This window comes from Dendronephthya gigantea, unplaced genomic scaffold (assembly GCF_004324835.1).
Source record: "Dendronephthya gigantea isolate DGI-Jeju-01 unplaced genomic scaffold, DenGig_1.0 000043F, whole genome shotgun sequence".
NCBI classification, from domain to species: Eukaryota; Metazoa; Cnidaria; class Anthozoa; order Malacalcyonacea; family Nephtheidae; genus Dendronephthya; species Dendronephthya gigantea.
In genome coordinates this window covers 910,986-936,499 of record NW_021163053.1, presented here as the reverse complement: position 1 = coordinate 936,499, position 25,514 = coordinate 910,986, and the positions used below count along the sequence as shown (strand labels likewise).

The window sequence follows — 25,514 nt, the reverse complement described above, 5'->3', positions numbered from 1 at the left end:
ATAACTTGTTATCATTGTTCAATCATGACACATGTGTCACTAAACTGCTCTAATCATACAGATGGATTGGTGTAGGTAGTATTAAGTGAACTAGTGCATTTCTTCCAACAAATTTTATGTGATTATTGGGACAACCTTGCTACAAGGCTTAATGTGTATTTTACTGATATAACAGTGCGATGCGTGTGAACTTTATATTGACGTCGGTGATTTTTCATTTTCAGCTAACAGGTTAGACTGGCAAAAATTATGATAAATGAATTCATCATTTCTTTAGAAGGTTCCACTGTGATACATTTGACATTTGGCGTTTTGAACCGCCGGAAGTTAAACGAATTACACAAGGCTTTTTTTTGGCTAAAGCCCAAGCCCTTTCAGGCATTTAGGTCACATCTTGTTAGGAATATCCCATTGTGGACTGCGCATGCATGGGTACGTCGAATGATTTCATGAGTGTAGGACGCACACACTTGGGTACGCTTCTTGATTTGATCCATGTTTTAAGTACGTATGACACGGATCTTGAAATTCAGGAGTTGTTTTTGCCAACAATGTACTCCTTCGTGCGTAACACGCGCAGTTATAACGGAGCGGAAAGTCGGTTGATCATCATTAACGGATGAAACTCGCTAAGAGAAGTAACAGAATGGATATCGCTTTCACAATACTATTCTTGTTTCTATCATCGTGGATCGTTTCTGGCGACAGTAAGCTTAAAAATACTACGTTCTCATGTGATAAATCATATACTTTTAAAATTATTTTACATTCTGACTATTGTACATAGCTAGTTTCTTACTTGTTCGTTCCATTTTAGGAAGGTCTAGTAAAAAAGAATCAGACATATGCTTCAGGAGGTGCGCAAAAATTTTTTCTCCTGTTTGCGGATCAAATGACAGGACTTACCCGAATGAATGTCTTCTGAAAGTGGATATCTGTAGAAGTGGAGGAACAATATCCAAAGCATACTATGGACCATGTTGTAAGTTCACATGAGTTTTTCGAGTATCATAATTTTTTAATATTCCTTTGATATAGTTATGCATGTTCGTTTAGAATATACTCATACATGCATATGATGACTTCGTAAAAAGGATTTTGTAATTAATCAAAGCATTTTGAGTCCGCGCCCGTGCCTGTGGTAATTCGTTAATGCATTGTAATGCATGTTGATGCAACACAGCATGATTTAGAACGTGACTTTTCTCTTTCTAGTGAAAAACACAGCGTGTCCAGCATTCTGTCCTTCAGAATATAATCCAGTATGTGGATCAAATGGAAAAACTTATGCTAATTATTGCAGCTTACGCTTTGCTGATTGTGAATTTGAGACCGACGAGGAAATAACATTAAAACATAACGGAACATGTAAAGGTAAATTCCCTATAGAATTTCAAACTTGTATAGTTATATGTGAATCTCTAAAATTTATCAGACGATTGAAATGGTATATGGTGCTAGAACAGTTTCTATTTTTCTATAGTTTATAGTCTATAATAGGTGTGCGACCTTATGTACTATATAGACTTATGTTGCACCAGATGACATTACTACTCATTTCTATACAAAGAAAAGTGTCGAGAATTTTGCTATCTTCTCGACGCTCCAGTATGTGGATCAGATGGCAAAACATACTCCAATAAATGCGAGCTAAGAGCGACTGCTTGTAATGCATGTTGATGCAACACAGCATGATTTAGGACGTGACTTTTTTCTTTCTAGTGGAAAACACATCGTGTCCAGCATTCTGTTCTTCAGAATATAATCCAGTATGTGGATCAAATGGAAAAACCTATGCTAATTATTGCAGCCTACGCTTTGCTGATTGTGAATTTGAGACCGACGAGGAAATAACATTAAAACATAACGGAACATGTAAAGGTGAATTCCCCTATAGAATTTCAAACTTGTAGTTATATGTGAATCTCTAAAATTTATCAGACGATTGAAATAGTATGGTGCTAGAACAGTTTCTATTTTTCTATAGTTTATAGTCTATAATAGGTGTACGACCATATGTACTATATATAGACTTACGTTGCGCCAGATGACATTATTATTCATTTTTATACAAAGAAAAGTGTCAAGAATTTTGCTATCTACTCTACGCTCCAGTATGTGGATCAGATGGCAAAACATATTCCAATGAATGTGAGCTAAGACGAACTGCTTGTAAGAATGAAGAAAATATAACAGTGGTCCACCATGGACGGTGCAGTAAGTGAAGTGTCTGTAACTTGTTTTAAAAATGTCAGCTGATGTATCTAAAACTAAGTTGTTGTATAATTTATTTTGACGCTAAATCCGCCACTCTGACTCTAGTTCTATAATCTACATTAGAAGTATAGGATTATTTGTACTATATGGACCTATGAGAGTTGCGCTATATGACATTATTATTTATTTTTTATAAAAAAGAACCAAATTGTCCAGATGTCTGCTTTCTAATATACGCTCCAGTATGTGGATCAGATGGAAAAACATATTCTAATTTATGTCATCTGAGGGTTGCTGCTTGTAAGAATGAAGAAAATATCACGGCAGTCCACGATGGACCGTGCAGTGAGTTAATATAGTTTTTGTAGAGTGATTTCTCATCTTCTTAGTTTTAAGAAGAGCCGTGAACTCTTCATATAGCCTTTCATTTTATCATTGTTTTATGCAATAGAACCCAGTTGTCCATCAATATGCCCTGCAGTATACGCTCCAGTGTGTGGCTCAGATGGAGAAACATATCCCAATGAATGTGTGTTGCACGTGACTGCTTGTAAGAATGAAGAAAATATCACTGTAGTTCACGCCGGAATGTGCAGTGAGTAAATCTATAGTTTATAGTGAAAAAGTTTAACTTTATTGCGAAATGTTTTGCATTTGATAAATAGTTCCTTGTTAAAGTTCTGTCATGTCCACCAGTACAGTCGGCCGTACGAAAGTTGGATAACTTTATCAAGCTTTGTACAATCGACGCCATTCATGCATTTCAAACTTTTTTTTTTATCTCAGACAACTTTTATTCTATCATTATTCTATACAAAAGAACCGAAGTGTCAAGAAATTTGTCCAGAAATATACACTCCAGTATGTGGTTCAGATGGAAAAACATATTCCAATGAATGTGAGCTAAAGTTGGCTGCCTGTAAGAACCAAGAAAATATCACGATTCTCCACGACGGACCATGCAGTAAGTGGAAACAATGCAAAGGGTAAAAATGCAACATGTATATATATGTTGATTTACATAAAGATTTACTTTTTTACTGTCCTCGAAGAAGTGTATATCGATTTTTCATTTCACAGCAATTAACGATTTAAAAATTCTATTCAAATTTTTCATTGTTTTGATTTGAAAGAACCAGAGTGCCCAGAAATTTGTCCTGTAATACTCGCTCCAGTATGTGGTTCAGATGGGGAAACATATCCCAATGAATGCATTTTGAGCGTGACCGCTTGTAAGAATGATGAGAATCTCAGAATTGTTCACCGAGGACCTTGCAGTAAGTCGAGAAATCTATGTATATTCAACTGTTCAAACAATTATTATTAATTTTTTCTAGAAGTTGTGAAAAGTCGATCGAGTTCACACAGTGTGTTTATAATAGTTTAGTTTAAGTATTGTGTTGATTATAATAACGATATATATTCTACTTAGAATAATAATTTAATAACGATATCCTATTTATAACCCACTCGACATTGACTCTTCTATCCGCAGGGTGCACTCTCTCACTCACTCCCCTAATCTCTCCCGGAATTAGCCTCTTCGGGTAAATAGTGTGAGGTCGAAGTGTGGTCGTTAAGTGATTACATCAGCGATGTCTATCTGAATCTCATTTTCTTTTTATATCGTGTTTAAAGGACCAGAATGCCCAAAGCTTTGCCCTCTGATATACGCTCCAGTATGTGGATCAGATGGGAAGACGTACTCAAATAAATGCCAGTTTAATGCAACGGCTTGTAAAAGTGAGGCCGACATTTTCATTGCTTACCCGGGAGCTTGCAGTGAGTAAAGTTGCTTTGTTTCCATGTCAGTTCATGTCTTTTTAGATCTTACCTGCATGGTGAAATGAAACAGACCATTTTATTTACAAATATTTGCCATTACATTTAAGGGCCCAACGAGTGTCCAGAGTCTTGCGAATTAAAATTCTCGCCCGTGTGTGGCTCAGATGGAAATACTTATCCTAATGAATGTGTGTTGGAATCAACTGCTTGTAAAAGGGGAGAAGATATTACCTTCGTTCGTAATGGGACTTGTAGTAAGTCATGATAGATCATTGTTAACCTCTTCACTAGAAATATTTTATCATAAACAATTATTGCTTCAGCTGAGTAAAGATAATTATTTATGGACCTTTTATTTCTCGCAGAGTAACCAAGGAATGAAAATTTAGTTACTGCATGCAATTTGCAATTCTGTCTGAGATCGTTTTATAAAACATCAGTTTTGCATTTTGATGTGTGGAATAATTCGTTTAGAGTAATATTTTTATTTCATTTAGGTCCTTTATAGAGTGGGAAAACGACGTGATGACTGATAAAGATCATAAAGTCTTGACAAATGCAATTGGTACATTCATTTTTGTAATAATATACTGCATGTAGACAATCGTATAGCTAAATAGTTTTTGTTATACAACAAACTTTAATGTCCATAAGATGCGGAAATTTAGTGATGTGATGTGGTTTTGTGGTTATGTAAAATATCATTAGCATTTAGCATGCATGCCCATTGGAGCATGGTAATTGTTAAATAAAATGTTGCTACCATGCACATGCAGGATGTTGTGTGATTTGTGTGATTGAATCCTTTGCGTCAATTACAAAGTGCAAGTCTCCATATCACGTACGTTGCTGTATCTGTTTGTTTCTCGTAGTTTCTACTTTGAAAAACTGCTACACATGCACAATCATTCGATCAACCATGCATACGCGGATATAGCTATAGATATGCGAAAATGGTTGAAAAATGCCAAGAATTAGCTCTAATTTCAAATATTTTTTCAAAACATTAAAAATATGTCATACACACGTATACGTTGCCATGCAATGCGTTTGTTGTAGTTTATTACATATTAAGCGAATTAGCTTCGCATATGGTTCATTTGTTTAGCGGGTGGGTTTTAATATAAATGCAAAATATTGTTAACATAGCCGTGATTAACTGACGCAAATTATTACGCTCAAGCTATATGACTAAATGATGCAGTAAAAATAAAATTACCAGGTTAAAATGGTCAAATTTTATTTTACTTCAACCTAAATACATTGATGGATGACTTGCACAATAACCTCGCAATTTGTTTTTTCCAGTCCATCATTATAGCCTAATAAAAGTTAATTGTGTTACTATAGTTATACACCCGTGTGCATGTAGCAACCAGCATTAATTTTTTCGATCAGTGTTAGCTGGAGGTCTATTCAGTAAAAAGTAAAGCCTTTAAACTCGCTCTTTGATTTTGAAAAATATGTTAAAATAATTGTTCTGTTGATTCCTTGTCAACATTTCATAAATTATATCGCCTAGGCGGTTATTAAAAATTTTTAAAAAAACATTTGGTTAATATGTTTGGGTTAATCATGTTGACAAATCTGCCTGGTCGATCTGAGTTATTAAAATTGACAGAACCGTCGTATATAAAGACAAAATTACGTCCAAAGAAATATAGATTGAAGTGTTAACTTTGACGTACATTTGGACATTGTATCTTCGTACGGTGAACCTGAGACCTCTGAACAGAAAAAAATGAATCAGTTACTGATATTCTTGTCGTTAGTGGTGGCTGGGTTTGCAGGTGAATTAAACTTTTAACAGTCTCTAGTCATGCATGTGTCCTTATCGTGTCATCGTCTGACGAAATTCAACATTTTCTACTTTTTCTACATTTTCAACAAGCTACTTATAGTGTAAAATCCATGCAGTGGCCTTTCATTTTGGTTGAAGCCAAAAGTGCAGCAAATATGACGGCTTCAAAAATAGCGCAGTTGCTTGACGTCCAATTATTAGAAATCCCCAGACATTAAAATCATCTACAAAGATAAAACACGATGAGATTGTGCATGCTATATACCTATGCAAATTTAGTTAATAATTTTATACAATTAATGAACGTTTCTATTTCTACGTTAGCTATGGACGACTGCCCAAAAATCTGTACCCTGATCTATAATCCAGTCTGTGGTTCCGACGGAAAAACATATCCTAGCCCATGCAATCTCAAGGCGAAGGCGTGTGCTGCTGGGAAGAAAATTACCATTGAACATAGAGGAAAGTGTAACGACAAGGGTAAGTAAAATCCCAAATTCATGTACCACTGTTGTCAGCCATTGTATAATAACACAGCGTAAGATTTTGTCTTCCTTGAAAATACAGTTATATAATTTCAGTTATAACTCCAGAGGAAAAATGTCTTAAGCCTTGCCCAAGGAATTATCACACAGTTTTGAGTTTAACTCTATGATGGTCGTTATACAGCGTTACTATAGCTATGGCCCGCTAAATGGCTAATGCAATTATCAATATTTTATAAAAAATATAAAGACATGCTAGCATCAAAATTAAGAGGCAGCATTTTTCAATTTTAGGTTGCACAAAAGTGTGTCCTTATATTTATAAATCAGTGTGTGCAATTAACGTTATATTTCTACGTTAGCTGTGGATGACTGCCCAAAAATCTGTCCCCTGATCTATAGTCCAGTCTGTGGTTCCGACGGTAAAACATATCCTAGCCCATGCAATCTGAAGGCGAGTGCGTGTGCTGCTGGGAAGAAAATTACCATTGAACATAGAGGAAAGTGTAAGGACAAGGGTAAGTAAAATCCGCAAATTCATGTACAACTGTTGTCAGCCATTGTGTGTTTTTTGACATCCCTAATAACACAGCGTAAGATTTTGTCTTCCTTGAAAATACGGTTTTATAATTTCAGTTATAACTCCGGAGAAAAAATGTTTTAAGCCTTGCCCAAGGAATTATCAACCAGTCTGTGGTTCCGATGGTAATACTTACAGTAACACTTGTGTGATGGAAGTGGAAGCATGTCTCCAGGATAAAGATATTTCCGTGGCATATGAAGGAAGATGTGGTAAGTTAAGGTGGAAGGTTTGGGATTGCGTATCAATCAATGGTATTATTGCATTTTGCATATGTGTGTATCATTTTATAATATTTTTTACTAATTATACAATTAACGCTTAATTACCTCAGCTAATAAAAATTAGTAAAAATGTTTAACATAAGAATAGACAACGTTTTATTGCGACTATTTGCGTTTTAAATAATGAGAATAGGTAATGTTTTGGCCTAACTTCCTTCACCACCGGAAATTGATCGCAAAGCTTTTGAATTATTGAAATGTGGCTTTTGAAATGATTACCATTTCGGATGCATTGTGGCCCATAGTCCGACAATTTTTATTATAAGGTTAAGAAAATTGGGGAAAGGTTAATACAATTGTCTTTTAAGAATAGTGTTCTATATCAATATGAAAAATAAAGTGGACAGCAAACATAGGAATCACAGCCTCATCCACTCACCAATTTTCTAAAAGTCACGGCCGCAAGTCAGGTTGGTCGAGGGACTAAGCCTTCACACCTCTTCCCTGACACGTTTCTAATGGTCGTCGCTTATTTTCAATGAACATAAAATTATTTTCTTACATATAGATTATTTGATATTATTTAATATATTTGATATACAAATTATTTGAAGACGTAAAGCCGTAAAGGAAATGTTTGTCCTATATATTCAGTTAGTATACGTCATTCGATATATGCGCACGCCGTGCTCTCTTTTCCACCCGCTCGCAGTTGAGCTAAAGCTCCCTATTACGCCTGTGGCGGAGGTAGGATAGCAGCGGATAGCACCTGCATGCCCATATTAATACAATTATTCTATTGCAGCTGATTAAATTGCCTTGCAGATCATCGGTGTAAAAACGACGCAAACACTATCCCATATACCGTCTTTTGTGATATTTATTTCTTTTTATAGAAGATGAAAAGAACTAATAAGAAAAGACACATGTATCCAAGCTTCAGGAACTTAATTAATTAGTTACTGTTGCTGTTTGATTAGTAAGAATGAAATAAAATGCTCCAGTCGGCTTGCATTATAATTATCATGTGCAGTGTTTTTGTGTCTGATTCTATGACCTGTTCCAAGAAGATTTTTTATTGCTGCATGTTTATCTTATGAACTTCCAATGAAAAATGGCGTATTCGACCATGGTCGAGTCCGCCGGAAAACGGGGTATTCGACTATGGTCGAGTGTACCAACAACATTTTTTAAGGTGCTTTAATTTTAGGTTCTTTCAGTTGGGGGCCCCTTCAGGTTTGGGGCCCGGGGCAAAATACCCCCCTGCCCCCCCCTCTCAGCGGCCCAGTGTACAATGCTTCTTGCTGTCCTCGCTTTGAGCGAACACAACGCTATATATATAGAACTTATTCATTGAGTTGTTATTGTTGTACCCAAACTAACACCTAAAAAGGGTATCAAGTTAACGGAAAATTAATTTTGAAGCAATTTTTTGTGATATACGATTTACGTCAACTCTATGACAATCTAAACCCCTTGCCTCTGTTATATGTTGTATAGCCACCTGACGCTCTTTTTTTAATTAAAACTATGGGTATGGCATGGCAATGTGAAGAGAATAAAAATCTTTATGTTTTTCTTTTTTACCTTTATTGATTCATTATTGAATTTTGGCGGTTTTATTTTCCGAACCGTATCTCAGTTCTATACTCATTATATTTCATTAAATCTGCATTCTCAATATATTTTACTAAGTCACAATTAAAAAATTATAGCGTCAGTCAAATGTGGCTTTTGTCTTTGTGTTCCTTAATTTAAACGTTTGTTATGTCTGCAACTGCAACTTATTTGTTTGGTTCATGAAAACAGCTGATGCTTTATTTGCAGGATCAGTTAACTTTTTAACAACTAAAACCGCGCAATAAATACATGTGTTATCATATCATGAAAATCCTTGCTGGGTTTCTCCATGTAAAATACGAAATATTTTTCTAGTTAACTCCATAAGCGAGTGTCCATAATGTGTCAGAAACTGTGCTAATTGCATGACTCGCCGTGCAATTTGGTACGCATTAGTTTGGACAAAATTTGACCGTTTCCTTTAAAATCATCGTTATTTATAGAAAAGAAAATGTATAATATACCATGCATAGTGTCGGTTAATGCCCATCCGTTGATGATTAAAAAAGTCGGTTTGTCCAAAGCTAAGTTTTGTCTAATTGTTTTTTTCTAATGATGCAATTGTCAAAATTTAATTTACAAATCGTGACATAGCCGCGAATTTTATTGAGACTCAATTTTTTTACGAAATTGAGTAAATAGCATTATTGTCAATACAATAGCTATACCGCCTATACGTATACTGATTGTTTTCTATAAAAGGCGATAAAAGGCAAAGTTTGGAGAAAGTTTCATCTATAATCAGACGCGTCTGAACAATCTTTGGCTTGAGTTGTTTTTGCTACGATTATGAAGATGAACTTAAATGTTTCCTTTTCGTTATTTCTTGCAGTTATTTTAGGTAAGTAAAAAATTATTTCTGAAGCAACTAAAGGAAACATGGTGTGTTTTCGTTTACAACATACTGTGACACCAATAAGGGGGGTATTTATACTGTTGAATTAGTTCAGTTGCTGGAAAGGACTTGTACATGTTTGATGTGAATCGTTCGATCGCAAAATACCTGAAATGTTTTAGAGACTAAATGTTAAACAGTTGCTTCCATATACCCTCGCTCCTCCCTAGCCCATAGACCCAGAGAAAAAAGTTTGGCAACCGTAAATTACTAACAATGACTGCATGACTGCACTTTGTAGTTAGTTGCTGACGAACATCAATCACCAAAAGAAACAGGATCCTCCTCATATTTTGAAGGAGGAAAATGATTTCAAACTATGTTATTTAATTATTTATCTTTAGTTATTGGCGATGCAAGATGGGTTCCAGATTCAGACATTTGCTTGCTGCCGGGGAGAACAGGATCTTGTCGTGCCGGATTTCCACGTTATTATTACAACGCCGAGCAACAAAGATGTCTCATGTTTACTTATGGAGGTTGTGGCGGCAACAGAAATAATTTCAGAAATGTAGCAGAATGTAAACGAGCTTGTGGTAAGTCTATGATGGTCGTTATACAGCATTATATGGCCCGCTAGATGGCTAATGTAATTATCAGTATTTTATAAAGACATGCTAGCTAGTACTCAAAATTAAGAGGCAGCATTTTTCAATTTTAGGTTGCACAAAAGTGTGTCCTTATATTTATAAACCAGTGTGTGCAACCAACGGGGAAACATATTCCAACCAGTGTTCTTTGGATATTGCTACTTGTAAAACTAATGGTCAAGTGTCATTTGGTTACAATGGAGAGTGTGGTAAGTTATAGTGGAGCGGTGTAGCAAGAAAGTACGTGTTCGACTGGGTGAATTAGGGTCGGACTATTGGAGCTTTGTTGGATTTCTTCAAACTTCCAAGCTGTGATCGGGGTTTACTTCGCTTTGTCAATAAAACTTTATCATTTTTAGATTAAATAGAAACGTTCCAGGCAAGTACGCAGGAAAACAACTCGGTGTGGAATTATCAATTCACTCATTTTAGATGTTCTTTGTAAATCGTTTTGATGTTTTGATTCGTGTATTAATTTAGCTTACTAAAAGGTCCAATAATACAATATACTGTTATGCACAACAACTGTTATACTAGTATTAAGTATTGCTACTGCTGCCATTACTTCCACTAGCCCCATATACCACAAACTCTAAAACTGTCCCTGTCATTATATCTTCCCACCGCCCTCCTATCACGGCCAGGTTTCATTTAAAAGGCTACACAAGTTCACGTAAACTACGTTTAGAAGGCTACACAAATTCACTATGATTTATTTGTTTAAAAAATCCACTACAACAATTATATATGCGATTTTTCTTTCCGATAATATATATAAGCTACCGAGTCTATCTCAGTCTGAGTGTTATTTATCATCGTTATCCTCCTCTTGTTCGTCTGATGACGATTCCTTGGGTGCACTGGAATAGACCAACTCGGTACAACGCCATGTTGGCTCCTGTTCAGTTTCTAACATGCCATTTTTCCTCACAAAAACATCAGTCAAAACATATTCCCCATGTTGCTGACATCCATTGAACGACATGGTGCCCGGTCCATAGGGATTGTTGTTTTTGAAATATCCATGATAGGTGAAATGATTGTTCATCATACCTCCATAACCTTCCCGTATTCCCGCTGACCACATTCCTATAAAAATAGGCAGCGAAAATTGCAACTTGGCAATGGCAAACCTGAAAGGTTCAACTTGCGTCGTAACACTAAACCGGAAAAGTTTATTCGGAGAATTTTATTTTTTTCACCTGGTCAACTGCTTCTTAGACGCTTTACTCAGACTTGTTAGATAATAGCCCAGTATGTCACTGACTTATCAGGCCTATATTTAACCACGCTGCTTGTAGGTACTGCGCTCTTTACTCAATAAATTTTTCTGCCAATTTTATCTGGCCGGCAACTATTTGGATTGCTTTTCTGCAATTCAGGTCCTAGTCTTAGGCAAACAAGTGTTCACTAACGAAATGCTGTCGGATCAACGAGGGCTTTATAACGTTATGGGAAAATTGGTTCACTAAATGAAAGTACATAGTAATTTTCTGTTAGAAATCAATTCAAAAGTTGTCATTGTCATATCTTAGACTAGGAAATATGGGTGTATTTTAAAATCTAGTATATCAATGAATTAATTAGATATGTATGAGTATCATTTGAATAGAAAACTATAGACACCTGTATATTTGGCCTCAGTTTCGCTATGATAATACACCCCATGTCCTTCTTTAGTGTTGTGTTTCCATGATCCATCATACCAATCACCATTCACGTAGGTATACTTTCCCAACCCGTCTCGAATACCTGCCTTCCATTCTCCTTCGTATTTTGAACCATCTGGGTAGATAAATGTTCCCATTCCGTCCTTCACACCTTTACAATATTCACCTTCAAACCTTTGAATTTAGATAAACAATAACGCAGGTAGGATATCCACAAGTTGTTATACAGTAACTGTTTTCAAATTTCAATTCGTAAAAGCAGAAAAAAGGTCAGAAAAAAGCAGGACGATCGTTTACTGATAGTTCAGAAGCTTCTTTCTCATGCATGTATTAGTTTATTTTAATATTACTGTTATTTAATAGTGGCGCGTTTTTTACTTACCTTGCTTTATTCCTAAACTTGTACTTTCCAAAGCCATGTCGCTTGCCAGTTTCGTACCCACCACAATATTTATCTCCATTTTTATGCGATGCTTCCCCATAGCCCTGTCTTTGGCCCTCAGAATCCCGACCTCCTTCGTACCATCCTTTACGTTCTTTACCCAACTCTTCTAAATCGCCTTCAATGCTATCATAATCCGACATCTTCTCGCAATTAAAGCAGTTTCTCAAATGCGTTAAAATAGATTGTGACGTTACAATTAATTAATTTAGTTAATTAGTGATCGCGTGAACACGCGTGCTATACACACAATGGATCTCTGTGAAAGACCTCTATGACAACACGTTGAGTAGCTCGTTTAAAGCCAACGAACGGGACAAGAAACGACATTACAACCAACAGATTGTTGAAGTCGAGGATGGATTTTATTCCAAGAATCCATAGTATTACATCGGATGATTTTTATTGGACAGAAATTATCATTAGTCTGATCCCCATCTGAAGAGATGAAACGTTTTCAGTCTAAAAAGATTTTTCAAGGAAGCGCTTCTAAACAAAAACATAGCGAATTCTTCGCTCGAGGAAGTGTGGTAGGGCAAATGCAAGCAAGCAAAGCACGTTTTAATTCACACTGAAGTCCAAGAATGATGAATGATATTTGATCTATCATCCATTGTACTGATGGGCGTCGTCGTCGCGCACCAATAAACGTAAAAGCACTGTACTTAGGGCTGCCACTCTGAATAACCTATTTTCACCTATAGAGGGCTGTGGGTATGAGGGTATCCCTACGCCCTACAAGAAGTAATAGTGCAGCCCTGACTGTACTGTCTGCATTTTTGACATTAATAACATTAATAACATAAAGTATTGGTCCATAATTGATCGCAGACACGAATATTTCCAAGATGGCGGAACTATTGTATAATTTTCATTTTATAAACAAAGTTGTTTTACCTGGAAGTATTGTTGGGGAGAAGATAAAGAATAGGCAAGATGTCGATAAAAAGATAAAGCTAAAGCTTGGACCTGGACTGAAAGTAGACAAGGATAATATAATAGCTTATAAATGTGGTGTGTTAAGAGAAAAGGAAAACACAACGTTTTGGATTGATACGGACCAGAAAAGAGTAATTATTCCATTTTATTCTATTCTCTGTGTGTAGTATAAGAAATTATACTGAGAACGAAAACGTGCATGTTCAAATATAAATTATTACATTAAATATGGAATAATCAGATATAATTAACTGTAGAGATCAGAATTATGAATTCAAATAACTCTCTTCCCCTTTTCACGTGTCATTCATTCAAAAAATTACAAATATAATCGATGTTTTTAGTACATTCCTGTGAAGAACGAGAAAGTTGTTGGAATAATAACTAACAGAGGTAGCGAAAGTTATCAAGTTGATGTAGGAAGTAGTATGGCAGCTTCTTTGCCATTTCTAGCATTTGAAGGAGCAACAAAGAAAAACAGACCTCAACTAAAGGTAGCATAATATATTTGATTTAGATCATCTAAAAAAATCTCTATAAGTATTTTAGTCATTGAGATTGTATTAAAAGTCTTATTTTTGGATAATGTATAATCATAATGCATTTTTATAATTAATGAAATTAAGTTGTCATGTTATCTATGTCTTAGATTGGAGATTTAGTGTATGGTCGTTTAGCTGTTGCCAATAAAGATATGGAAGCTGAAATGGTATGCACAGATGGAAATGGTAAATCCAATGGAATGGGTCCTTTAGAGAATGGGTTTCTTTTTTCACATTCATTGGGATTAAGTAGAAAGTAAGGATTAATAATAAACCACGTCACTGTTCTTCCTTTTCTTACCTGAGTCACAAACACCCTGATACATCTAATTTACACATGAATAAAAAATCCATTCTCCTCTTAGATTGGTCTGTGTCAAGTCTCCTTTATAAAAGACAAGTACTTGTATACGTACTTGTTTTTGAAACTTCTTTTTTATCATTTAGATTGCTCAATCCAGATGGTGCTATTCTTAAAACTCTTGGAAAAGTATTTCCTTTTGAATCAACAATAGGAATGAATGGAAGAACGTGGGTGAACTCTAAAAGTATTGATCATACGATTCTTATAGTGAATGCAATTGAACAGTCAGAGTATATGACACTATCACAAATCAAACAGAATATACATAAGCTAGCAAATGAAATGCGTGAGTGAACACTTATACATCAATAATAATTTGATACATCTTATACGTGGGTAATATTTCCATCATACTAAAGACTTTGTAGATCAAAACCTTCCTTAAGGCTCGAGGCAATACACACAAAGCCAATGGCAATCGGTCTTCATTGAAGACCTTCACTTCAACTGTGTCACTAGCATTTTTTCTCTACTTAAGGCCCTGTTACACGATGCAATTTTTCTTACAACTTGCAATGCAATTCTACTTTAAATAGATTTAATTAGAGAAGAGTGTTCAAAATGTAAGTGTAAGAAACGTCCATGGAGTGTAAAATCACAAAAGTTCGGTAGTTGCCAAATTTTCATCTCTCAAAAGTGAAATTGCATCGCGAGTTGCAAGTAGATTGCACTGTGTAACAGGGCCAGTTTTTGCTTGTTGAGAACTTCAATGAATATGAACCTCTTGCGCTATATGAATTAGGCTTAAGAATTCGAGTCGCCCATCATACTACATGTTGCTATCTTGTAGTGAATTATATCTATGACCATTCTTGTGCCTTATCAGTGACAGCGTGTATGTCCTGGTATGTCCTCACTAACCCAAGATGGTGGATTAAAGGAATACCAAATGATTTTCCGTGCAGGATTGCGTGATCCATGCACGCGGGATGTTGCGAGACTTTCGGAAAGCGTGAAAATACACGAGCCGTAGGCGAGTGTATTTTCACGCTTTCCGAAAGTCGAGCAACATCCCAAGTGCATGGATCACGCAATCCTGCACGGAAAATCATTTGGTAATTGTTTTATAAAATAACTGTAGTGAAACAACGGTTAACTTTATTAAAATTAAATTTCGCGTGCAGGATTGTCTAAAACGCGTGCAGGATTGTCTGATCCTGCACGGCTATTGACCAATCACATTGCGTGTTTCACTATAGTTATTATATAAACGTTATTGCTTTTCAGTCAAAATGATAGAAAAACGTAGCAAGATTTTAGAGATCAGTTTAAACTATTGCTTGAACGAGATAAATCTTCTGCCCCAATTTTCTTTTAATATAACATAGGACAAAATTGTCAGCAAGTGTAAACAAGCGATGTTGCTCACTAATTTGGTGAAATATTGAAAGAATCAGAATTCCAGAAAGTCTGTGTATGTGCGTTGCTAGGGCGAATAATAATAAAATAATTTCCTATTGTGTCAGGTTAACAATATATAAAGGGCCTTTTGTTTTTCCCTGCTGTGCATAACGATATGACACAAAAATAACGAAGCCTTTGTCAGGGGTTGCCATGCAAGTTTTATTATTTACAATTTGTCAAGTGTGATAAAAAAAGATGATGCAACACGGGGTGCATCAAACAAAGTTGTCCTCAAGAAATGTCTATAAGCACAAGTTTCTCACTTTCACTTTTCCTCTTTTACAGTGGAAATTTGACCCGGATGTATAACTTAGCTTTTAGCTCTCAAACGGAACACAATGTGTTACATAACGCCCTGCTCTCAACAAATAAAAATACGCAAACCACCTTGATGACCATATATATATACATTTGTGACAACGGGGATTTCCCCATGCATACCACTGCAAACAACTTATTACGTATCGAGTCATCACGTATCCAAGCATTAAAGTCCTGGTCTCGTTCACCGAAACATTGTTATTTTATAACTCCGTATTTCAATTGAAAATCTCACGTTTTACAATGGCAAATCAATTTCGACTACTACTAAACCAGATCAGTTCCCAACTAAGTGAAAACGAATTACGAAATTTGGTGCATATGTGGGATATTCCTGAAGGATTGCGGTCTGGTATGAAAGATGGAATAAGTCTGTTTGATAATCTCATAAAAAGAGACATTATTAATGATCACAAACTAGACAAGCTCAAAATGATGTTTAAAAGTCTAAGTCCCAAACGACGAGATATAATCAAAGAAATTGAAAACTTCGAGAACGGAACATACTCACAAGATGATAAATCTTCTACAATGACGAGTGCTTGGTCCGTGAAATCTACTCTGACGGCTCTCGCTCATCCCAGATCTGATATCGGGAAACCGACCAAAATTTGTTGTAAACTTGACTGTCCGTGTTTGACGATAATCTTTAAGAAGTTTCGCTGCAAAATACCTTGTTCATATATCGTTCTGACGACATTATTTCTCCTTAACTTGTTAATCGTCACTCTATTTTGGTATGCTAGAGTACCCCAAATTACCGAGTTCATCGAATCTCATAAACATTTAAAAGAAGCCGGTCCATTCATACTTATTGGTATCATTGTCGTGTATGTTATCTGCTTGTTTCCAACGCGATATTGGAGAAAACGTAGAAGCCGTCGATCCAATCAAAGGGCTAAACTTGAAGATGGAATGAAGGAATTTCGAACAAAACGCTCCGGCAAACACCCATGGAACAGCGCTGGTTCAGCCAAAGTTGAAAACAATTGCCCTTCCGCTAGTACAAACTTTGGATTTTCGATCGATGAGAACACATCTATTGTTGATTTTGATACTAACACCAAAAATGAAGATGCTGTGCCGCGCACATCTTAATTACGTTTAGATTAAAGCTACCATTATTATTCCTGGTCATTATTTGATGTAGTAAACTCTATAAAAGTTTAAACAATTTTAAGTAATATAGACAGTTGAAACAATCATCACGCAGTTATGTCAATTTGTATCGCAAGCAGTGCCAAGTACGTCACTTGCTGTGCTGTAAGTTTATGAATTTCTTGCATTGCGAATCAAGTACTAGTGTTCATTCAAAGTCGTTAATGAACTTTCAACCGACACCGTCTGTAATATAAGCGTTCGCTATTGCCATTGACATTGGGCAAGTGAAACATTTCAACATACGCTGAAGGGGAAAAATATATAATCAGACGTTAAGACATAATCAGTTATTGGGAGACATATAAGTTATTGGGAGAAATAATGTACAATACATGTGACAACTGTGAATTTGTATCATCATTATGGCATATTAAAAGCATATTATAAGCACACTAAAATATCGATATAAGAAATATAGCGAATTTAGTCTGCAATCACGAAAATTACAATCACGATGATATTCTTGTATTTTTTGATGGCATAATACGATATAATTGGCCATATACAGGGTGTCTCAAAAAATACGAAAACTATTGAAATCACCCATAACAATGTAATTGTTAGAGTTTGAATGCCTAAGCACTCTGTTGGGATGATATCACAAAAAACACTCGTTCCGCAGTCAGCTGTACCATTTTCTTTCGAAGGAATAACAAGGCTAATTCAAATTTATGCGTATTCACTATTTCAAATTTTTCGTATTTAGCATTTTATAAGTTGCATTAAATCCCCACGGGCTGAAATTCGTGAACACGGCATTCAAATTTAACAATGAGTGATTTCAATAGTTTTCGTTTTTTTTGAGACACCCTGTAGACCTTGCATTATTTACAAAAGTCTTTTTTGGGTGTTTCTAATTGCCAAAAACGTTTAAAGCAATAGTTAATCAATGCGGATGCCTCTTTATTTATTGTTGTTTATGCGTTCTGGACATGAGAAGCACGACGTTTGAAATAGACCTCACTGTTAAGTGTCATGGATGCCTACGTGCATTGTCGTTGGAATGTTTTTTCCAGGTAATAAAAAGCGGTTGAATTTGAGAAGAAAGTCAGACTTACTGTGGTTTTGAAAAAGGAAGAACTATCACTAGAAGAAGTATAGGGAAAAGTTGGGAGAATCTTTGCTGAGATACATGGTCATGGTTCATGGTTGGTTGAGAGAATCTGTTGGATTGATTTTTGACTGTGCAAATAATTAATCCATCGCTGTGTTGATTTAAATACCCAAAAGACATTAGGTCATTAGCGACTTGAGGCATGTCCTTGCTGATTTTCTCTGCTATATCTTATGTATATTTCGGTTGAAAATATGAAATTTGAAATGCAATTGAACTGATAACTTGATTAGGTTTTTCCTTGCTTTTTTCATTTTAGAACGAACTACGGCGCCGAAAGATCGAGAAAGCTTGCTCGCAGCAAATAACAAGTATTGTTCTATTAATACGTATAATTTATGCATGTATCTTGCATTTGTGACTTGAAACAACACGTTTATACACGGTGGCCGAAACTAGAAATAGTTAGTTTAATAGAACTTTTTTGAGACTTTATCCTAATTTTTCCCGAGAAATGGTTACCCGACTGGTGCAACGCGTTTCAGTCAGACACGTACTGTTGTGTCCGTCCGTATAATCGTCCGTCAGCACCTTATGTTGGTTTAGACCGGTAAATTGGTATATGTACGTAATTTATACTTGACTTGACATGTGCTGAGTTATTTCAGCCTGTCTATTGTAGTTTTTTACTTTCGAAGTATCTTATCGTGCTGTTGTGGATTCCTTTGCGTCCCATGTCAATTAGTTTGACCAAATACCCGGAAAGCAAGTCACTTTAACTAGCCCTCATATGCCCGTGAATTTTTCTGTTTTACCGAGGTTTTCTAATTTCTTTTTTTAGAAAGAATCGTCGGAGTCAATAGATATCGAAGCCTGCCTTGGGACATTTATGCACGCAAATACAAAACTCGATTTCGATGAAAATATGCGTAAAATATGCATGGGATTTCGCTTTTAGCTGAGATATGCTGAACACTCATCTGTTTCCCTCCTTAAATTTTCAACTTTTCGGATTGTAGTTTTTGCATGAGTTAACCTGGTCGTGTCAAGCGCATGTGGAGTTAATACAAGTGATTCTGGGGCCCCAATCACTTGTATTTTCTCCATCTTGAACGACAATAGTCCGGACAACTAAAAAAATACAATAATGCATGAGAAATTGTATTTTTAAAAGGAGATAACAGTCGAGTGTTCTAGTCTTCTCGAAAAAAACGATGATTATTTCCTACAAAACCTGCATAATATTTTGTATTCGCGTGCGCAATGCGAAGACCTTGGACGAGTGGCGTAGGAGATATTGTAGGTCTATAGTCTGGTTTTGAGTGCTTATCTTGAATACTTTATACATAAGTGATATTTCTCTTTTGAAAATAATGATATCATATTTTTGTATCAGACTAAGGGATCAGACTCATGATGAAGGATCGTCACATGACCAGATGATAAAGGATCGTCGCTGGATCAGGTGTCGAAGGATTGTGGCAGGATCAGATGATGGACTACGAGAAGGGTGTACAAGTGAAAGCTAGTTAAGGTACATACTATTATTATATATAGGCATACTAATTAGAGCAATGCATAGTTAAAGTTGCGTGTGAACGACTTAACAGCTGCGGAAGATGCATGATGGCTTTAAAGCGTTGAAATGAAACTAAGAAAATGTAATTATCATGGCTGACGCGCACGCAAGGAGAAAATATTATTGAATTCGTATTGGCCTAATTTTAGATCAATACGAATCAAGGTAATCCAGAGTACTTATATGATTATATAAGTTCTCTATTTAGCCTGTTATAATGCGACCGTTTCGAAGTACTGTCTGTCAGTGGCATCAAAAATTATACTTCAGTCTTTGAACATGTAAGTTCGAATTATTAAACTTTGAAATGAACAGCAAATGGCTTTGGATGTTTCGACATTAACACCTTCTGTTTCCCCAGCTTGTTGGTATTAATTTTTCGGATTGCTCGATAAGCTCTGAAAATCCACTTAATCTCAAACATGGAGGAAATAAACGTAATCTAATTTTGACCAACTTGATGTGAACAAAAAGAAAAATACACTTCCTCTATTACATGATATGTTACATCGCATGATAACTGGACTTGTATAATGGGGTTATCTGGGGTATAGTAGTGATTCAATTGTAGGTTAATACTGTTAATATACTAGTACCCTCTTGTCTGAAAAGCTAACGTTTAAAAAAAACCCTTTGCATTTTGACACACTTACTATGATTTTAACTTTCTTGCACGCCCACCGTCGAGAATCGAGATGTTGTTGGAGAAGAACACAACTGTTTGGAATGGAGCAGTGACGCAAATGCACATGGAATTCGGTACATTGTTTACCGTAAGGTAATGATTATACGGTGCCAAAGGTAAGAGTCATTGATTAGCCATATTGCATGAGTGAGTTGCATGTTGAGCCCGATTACGTTTATTTCCTCCATTTTCGGTCAGCCATAAGAGTATAAAAAGAGATAAAAGGATGCATACGAGGTACATGTATTAAGAAGGGGTAGTAGAAGAGTGTTGTTGTCTACATCGGTTTGAGATAAAAAAATTGCATGCAAGTCGTGTATTTCTTTATTAGAAATGAACATTTGAATAATTGAAATAATTTTTGTTGCCATTGTCAGACAAAGCGCCGTTAATTTCTAAGAGCTCGCGTTTTGCAGCGGACAATATGCGCACGTGTTAGACCACCAGCAGGTTCGAATTAACGAAGCTCAAGAATTGCATGGCAACTCCTGGGACTCGGTTCGGATGAGCGGAACTGAAACGGTGAACTATATATAGATAAAAACTGAACTGTCATTGAGGCTATTTCTAACGAAATACCAAAATTCAGACCGCTGATCAGGTAACCTGAAATTCAGGTTACCTTTGGAGGGTTTTTCTCCGGGCACTCCGGTTTCCCTCCTTTTCGTTTGGCTTTAAAAAACAGTGTCCATGCCTGGGGCCAAACCAAAACGTGTTTGTTGAAAGTGATGAAAATGCGTGCGTGGCTTCTGGGTTCGATTCCCAGAACACTGTCGTAAAAGAATTTTAAAAACGTAATTGTGGACTCATTACGTATATTTAGCTACTTCTCCATGTTTAGAAATTTCTAGCAATCAGATTTAGCATGCAATATGGGGCAGAGGCGTAGCCAGCCTGACGATTTTGTCCCGCTATGTAAATTTCGAGTTATTATAATCATTCGTGTCTTTAGAAATCTATTGTTTTCACGATCAGTGAACACGAAAATATTAGCATAGCGGGACAAATCGACAGGCTGGCTACGCTACTGATATGGGGTTAACCTCGTGAATGGTCCTCCTGCAAGAACATTGGTCACTTTACTTTTCCAACAATTTCCATAAGAGAAAGGCACTTCGTTAAATTACATAAAATACCTAAAAGCGAGTTCCCCCAGTTGCCCCGCAGCCCTGATGATGACTAGAAGGTTTTATAAGAAGGTAAATGGCTTTGTATAGTGGGACTTGGGTGTTTTTTTGCCGCTCTCTTTGGAGCGAGTTATCCCGGCTTAGCGAGGTGAAAACTGCATATGAAAGACTAATCAGGTTGAGCCTTTGATGTGATGCGCTTTTTACCTCGCCTAGCTGTGACAACTCGCTCCATTTGAGCCATTTGACTGAATTAGTAATTAGTATTGCTGTATCAACAACAGACTACATTCCATACGTGGACCGTATGAACAGACTTTTATGCTAAAGCCACCCTCAAATTCCTGGCTGGCCAGTTGCCATTGACTCAGATTGAAGTTTGCTCGTCCACAATACCAGGTTGGGTCTTCGTCGAGTAGTTCCGCGCCCCGTGAACACAGAAGACCCTGGGTACGAGGTTGCAATCCAGGTTGCAGGCTAAGCCAGTGAACTCAAATAAAACTGGAACGCTCTCACTCTATGACTTTCCCTCATTGATGAGTGAAGCCAAGATGGCGGATCATGATGCCTTTCTTGTAGGTATGATCCAGGCCTCTGGCGCGGAAACTTCAAAGGAAAAATCAGAATTCCCGACAAAATTTCCGCGTGGAGGCCTAGATCATACCTACAAGAAAGGCTTCATGATCCGCCATCTTGGCTTCAAACTTCCGGCAGAGTGAGCGTTCCAGTTTTATTTCAGTTCACTGGGCTAAGCTCTGTGGTCCAGGTCTAGTGTTGGGTCAGTGGGGACTACCAAGAAGGACACTAATTTCGTTAATGAAGTTATAAAACTCGACTCTAAAGATTTTGGATTTCGGTATTTTTACATATGCTTCAATAGCTTCATTCTGCAATTTGTTTCGTTACTAGTATTAAATAACTATTTACAAGTTAGATGGATAGCTTTGTCACACGTAGACCGAGAAGTCCACGGGATAAAAAGCCCACCAAACGAAAAGAATCAAAATTAAAACAAGTTACCATTGAGTCACTTTCAGTAAGTATGTTTTAATGAAAGAAATATGTGGTGGAATTGGTTAGTCAATTTATTCTAAGCTGTCAGTTTTCAGTACTACCTGGTGCCTTTGTAGTTGTGTTAGGGGGGGAGGAGGGATGCAGCATAATTACCTAGATATTGTACTATAAATGAATGGTATAAAATATACCATAAAAATTTTAATAGTAATACAATATATGTTGTATGATATTGAACTAGGTTATTTGAATTATTTCATTCTAGAGAGTAGTTGTTATAGAAGACATTCTACATTTAAAATCAGCATTAGAAAACCATAAGGATGATGTATTTGAAGATAAACTATTAGAAATTTTACAAAAACTAAAGTCTATGAACCCATCAACAAAAGTATTAAAGGACACAAAGATTGGTCAATCTGTGAATAAGCTTCGGAAATCAGAACATAAATCAGTTAAAGAATTAGCAAGATGTATTGTAAGAAGTTGGAAGAGAATAGTTATAGAGGAAAACACTAAAAGGGAATGTGTTGATGTACAATGTGATGCCAAGACTGAAATATTGAGATGTAAAGCAAGGAAATTGATCAGTGATGGTTTAAATACCACTGTAAGTTAATTTGCCAATTTATTTTTCAGCAGAATCAAATGAGATGCAAGTCAATCACAAATTTTGACTGTGTTGTTGACTATGACTATGTTGCATTAATTTTAATATGCTGTTTGTAAGCTTATGATCGAATGATGCATTGCAGCAATTATATTAAAATATCACCTAATACTTGCAAAGCATTATGCATTATTTGTCTTAAAGTAGAGATAGATCATGTCATAATCTCTTAACAACTTTATTACTTTAATATCTTCTCTAGTATAGGATGGTAGTACATGCTAATTTGCAGAGGTTTTAATACACACTTCAAATTCAAACTAGGAACAGTTGATGGAAAAATGAGTCAACTATAGGTCCTCCAGTAGGAATCAAACCTATGCTTTTGCGATGCCGGTGCAATGCTCTTGCCACTGAGCTACAGAGGTAGCTGACAAAAGCGAGCGTGGTTAATGTGTATAGGTTGGTAATGCTGGGAATAGGTGAGGGTAAAAGCGTAGGTTTGATTCCTGTCAGAGGACCTATAGTTGACTCATTTTTCCATCAACTGTTCCTGGCTTGTGTATAATTCCTAATTCCACTCGAAATTAAGACCATTTAAAACCTCTAGGATTTACCTGCATGGAGTGAAGTGCCAAAAATCATAATCGATTTACCCATGCTAATTTCCTATTAATTTTAATCTTTAATGCCAAAAGGAAGTTATAATAACTTATTATCTCCATAAGATATGAATAATCTTTATGATATTATGGTATATCATGACTTGTAAAACTGGTCATAGTTCCTAAAGCTTGTGGTATTAGGTCAGTATGTTATATGTAGGAGAGAATTGACATACATCAGTCAGTGCAACCTCATACCCAGAGCATTTCCCTTTTTGTCATTGGGAAAAATGCCCTGGAAACGAGGTTGCAGTCAGTGAAGCATATTAGGGACCTTAAGCATGTAGGACGGCAACACGACGACGACGCGGTTGAAATACTCCTTTAAATAAATGCTATATGGCAAAGTTGTTGTTGTATATTATTAATTGTACCGATTTAGTGAGTATAAGGCGTTAAGAACATTGTGTTTATGTTCAAGGACAATTCTGTAGAGCGGAATTCGAGGTAGCGCTCCCTGGGTCATGAAATGCACCCGTTCTAGGCAAGACGTAAAAAACCACGTTTTCCCGTTGTAAACAGAACGAAGACGACTTCTAAAACCCATCATGGGTCTTTAATTATTCATTTCTTTTCAATGACGCATTGTATTGATAGCCGTCGTCGTCGCATTTGCGTCATACTTGCTTAAGGTCGCTATTAGTGTAATTACCACAGAGCTTTCAACCTGCTGCATCTGCCAATATCTCCATGCTTTTAGTGAAGACTTGCATCTCATTTTATCCCATGTTGAAGATTAGATCTAAGGTTAAATGGAAAAGACTAAAAATCATTTTTCACTCATTAATTTTATTGCTACTCGTTCTCCCACAGTTAACTGACCCTACGACGGAAGTGCTTGAGAAAAGGTTATTCGAAAAATGCGAACGGAGGGTTGACAACAGATACAAACGGAGTGTGCGTTCAATTGTTTTTTGTATAAAAAGTGACAAAAATGTACAAAAGAACGTTAGACAGGGGACAATGACACCTGACCATATCCTTTCAAAATGTCTATACACAGAAAGTAAAAAGTAACATAACAATTATGAACTTCTATATGTAGTTCTATAACGATTTACCAGAACGATGTGTTTCAAGCAAAAGAACTGAAAAAAAATGATAAGAACTGAACAAATTGATAAGCTATGTTTCGTGATCTGTGATCGTTTTTAGCGTGGTTTCAGTTTTGAATTTTTGTTCGCAATCGTTGTGCAGGACATAGTTGTGACCAGGCCCACCTGTCCCGATGATAGATCGTGAAGAGAAACGACTATAATCTTGTAATAAAAATTATGTAATTCAATTTTATTAAAAACCTGTTATTTTTGTAGAGATGTGGTTGTGGTTGGATGAAATAATTATTTGTACTTCCCCAGCTGCTAATAGATCGTTTATAGTAATTCTATACTTCTGATAAAGGCCTGTGATTAAACGCGGCAAGAAAGTTTCTTGTGACTTGTCTATTTTAGCTAGCTGTTAAAACTATTTCGTGATTTCATTTAGGCAAAGGCATAATGTTACCTGTTCTCACTGAATGGAATTAGTTTAGATTACATTAGAGTATTTTAATTACAGAAATTCCCACATCATTTGGTATTTGTATAGATAACAGTATAGAATATAGTATAGACATAGTTTCGGATCCCTATTGTCTTTGTCTTTGTCTTTGTCAAATTGTCTTTGAAGATGTTTGATGTTTATGAATGATTTCTGGTATTGTACTATTGTTTAATTCATAGACTCAGCCATGCAGAGACT

General features: G+C 36.2%; 7 protein-coding genes across 7 annotated transcripts; 6 read left to right on the top strand and 1 right to left on the bottom strand.

The window, feature by feature from the left end:
* Positions 1–646: 646 nt before the first annotated feature.
* On the top strand, positions 647–4,717 carry LOC114527314 (agrin-like). The gene is made up of 12 exons (XM_028548975.1): positions 647–707; positions 818–982; positions 1,216–1,374; positions 1,723–1,881; positions 2,077–2,217; positions 2,419–2,562; positions 2,669–2,812; positions 3,038–3,181; positions 3,351–3,494; positions 3,856–3,999; positions 4,110–4,256; positions 4,500–4,717. Exons 1-12 carry the CDS (start codon positions 647–649, stop codon positions 4,508–4,510), a joined length of 1,563 nt encoding a protein of 520 aa, XP_028404776.1. The 3' UTR covers positions 4,511–4,717.
* Positions 4,718–5,651: 934 nt separating this feature from the next.
* On the top strand, positions 5,652–8,112 carry LOC114527215 (four-domain proteases inhibitor-like). The gene is made up of 5 exons (XM_028548862.1): positions 5,652–5,792; positions 6,128–6,283; positions 6,651–6,806; positions 6,925–7,080; positions 7,989–8,112. The coding sequence occupies exons 1-5, from the start codon at positions 5,744–5,746 to the stop codon at positions 8,003–8,005; spliced, it is 534 nt and encodes a 177-aa protein (XP_028404663.1). The 5' UTR covers positions 5,652–5,743; the 3' UTR covers positions 8,006–8,112.
* A 1,286-nt stretch (positions 8,113–9,398) lies between these two features.
* On the top strand, positions 9,399–10,921 carry LOC114527216 (U-actitoxin-Avd3l-like). The gene is made up of 4 exons (XM_028548863.1): positions 9,399–9,553; positions 9,952–10,143; positions 10,269–10,406; positions 10,557–10,921. Exons 1-4 carry the CDS (start codon positions 9,502–9,504, stop codon positions 10,559–10,561), a joined length of 387 nt encoding a protein of 128 aa, XP_028404664.1. The 5' UTR covers positions 9,399–9,501; the 3' UTR covers positions 10,562–10,921.
* LOC114527313 (radial spoke head 1 homolog) lies at positions 10,894–12,452 on the bottom strand. Its single transcript, XM_028548974.1, has 4 exons — positions 12,250–12,452; positions 11,824–12,041; positions 11,609–11,665; positions 10,894–11,286 (listed from the first exon to the last, which is right to left on the bottom strand). The coding sequence occupies exons 1-4, from the start codon at positions 12,450–12,452 to the stop codon at positions 11,003–11,005; spliced, it is 762 nt and encodes a 253-aa protein (XP_028404775.1). The 3' UTR covers positions 10,894–11,002.
* Positions 12,453–13,123: 671 nt separating this feature from the next.
* LOC114527168 (exosome complex component RRP40-like) lies at positions 13,124–15,371 on the top strand. Its single transcript, XM_028548800.1, has 4 exons — positions 13,124–13,379; positions 13,593–13,742; positions 13,898–14,046; positions 14,238–15,371. The coding sequence occupies exons 1-4, from the start codon at positions 13,158–13,160 to the stop codon at positions 14,446–14,448; spliced, it is 732 nt and encodes a 243-aa protein (XP_028404601.1). The 5' UTR covers positions 13,124–13,157; the 3' UTR covers positions 14,449–15,371.
* A 702-nt stretch (positions 15,372–16,073) lies between these two features.
* Positions 16,074–17,400, top strand: LOC114527234. The gene has a single exon (XM_028548882.1). It carries the CDS (start codon positions 16,123–16,125, stop codon positions 16,975–16,977), a length of 855 nt encoding a protein of 284 aa, XP_028404683.1. The 5' UTR covers positions 16,074–16,122; the 3' UTR covers positions 16,978–17,400.
* A 4,875-nt stretch (positions 17,401–22,275) lies between these two features.
* Positions 22,276–25,069, top strand: LOC114527236 (transcription elongation factor A N-terminal and central domain-containing protein 2-like). Its single transcript, XM_028548883.1, has 3 exons — positions 22,276–22,521; positions 22,765–23,109; positions 24,588–25,069. Exons 1-3 carry the CDS (start codon positions 22,420–22,422, stop codon positions 24,789–24,791), a joined length of 651 nt encoding a protein of 216 aa, XP_028404684.1. The 5' UTR covers positions 22,276–22,419; the 3' UTR covers positions 24,792–25,069.
* Positions 25,070–25,514: the final 445 nt, after the last annotated feature.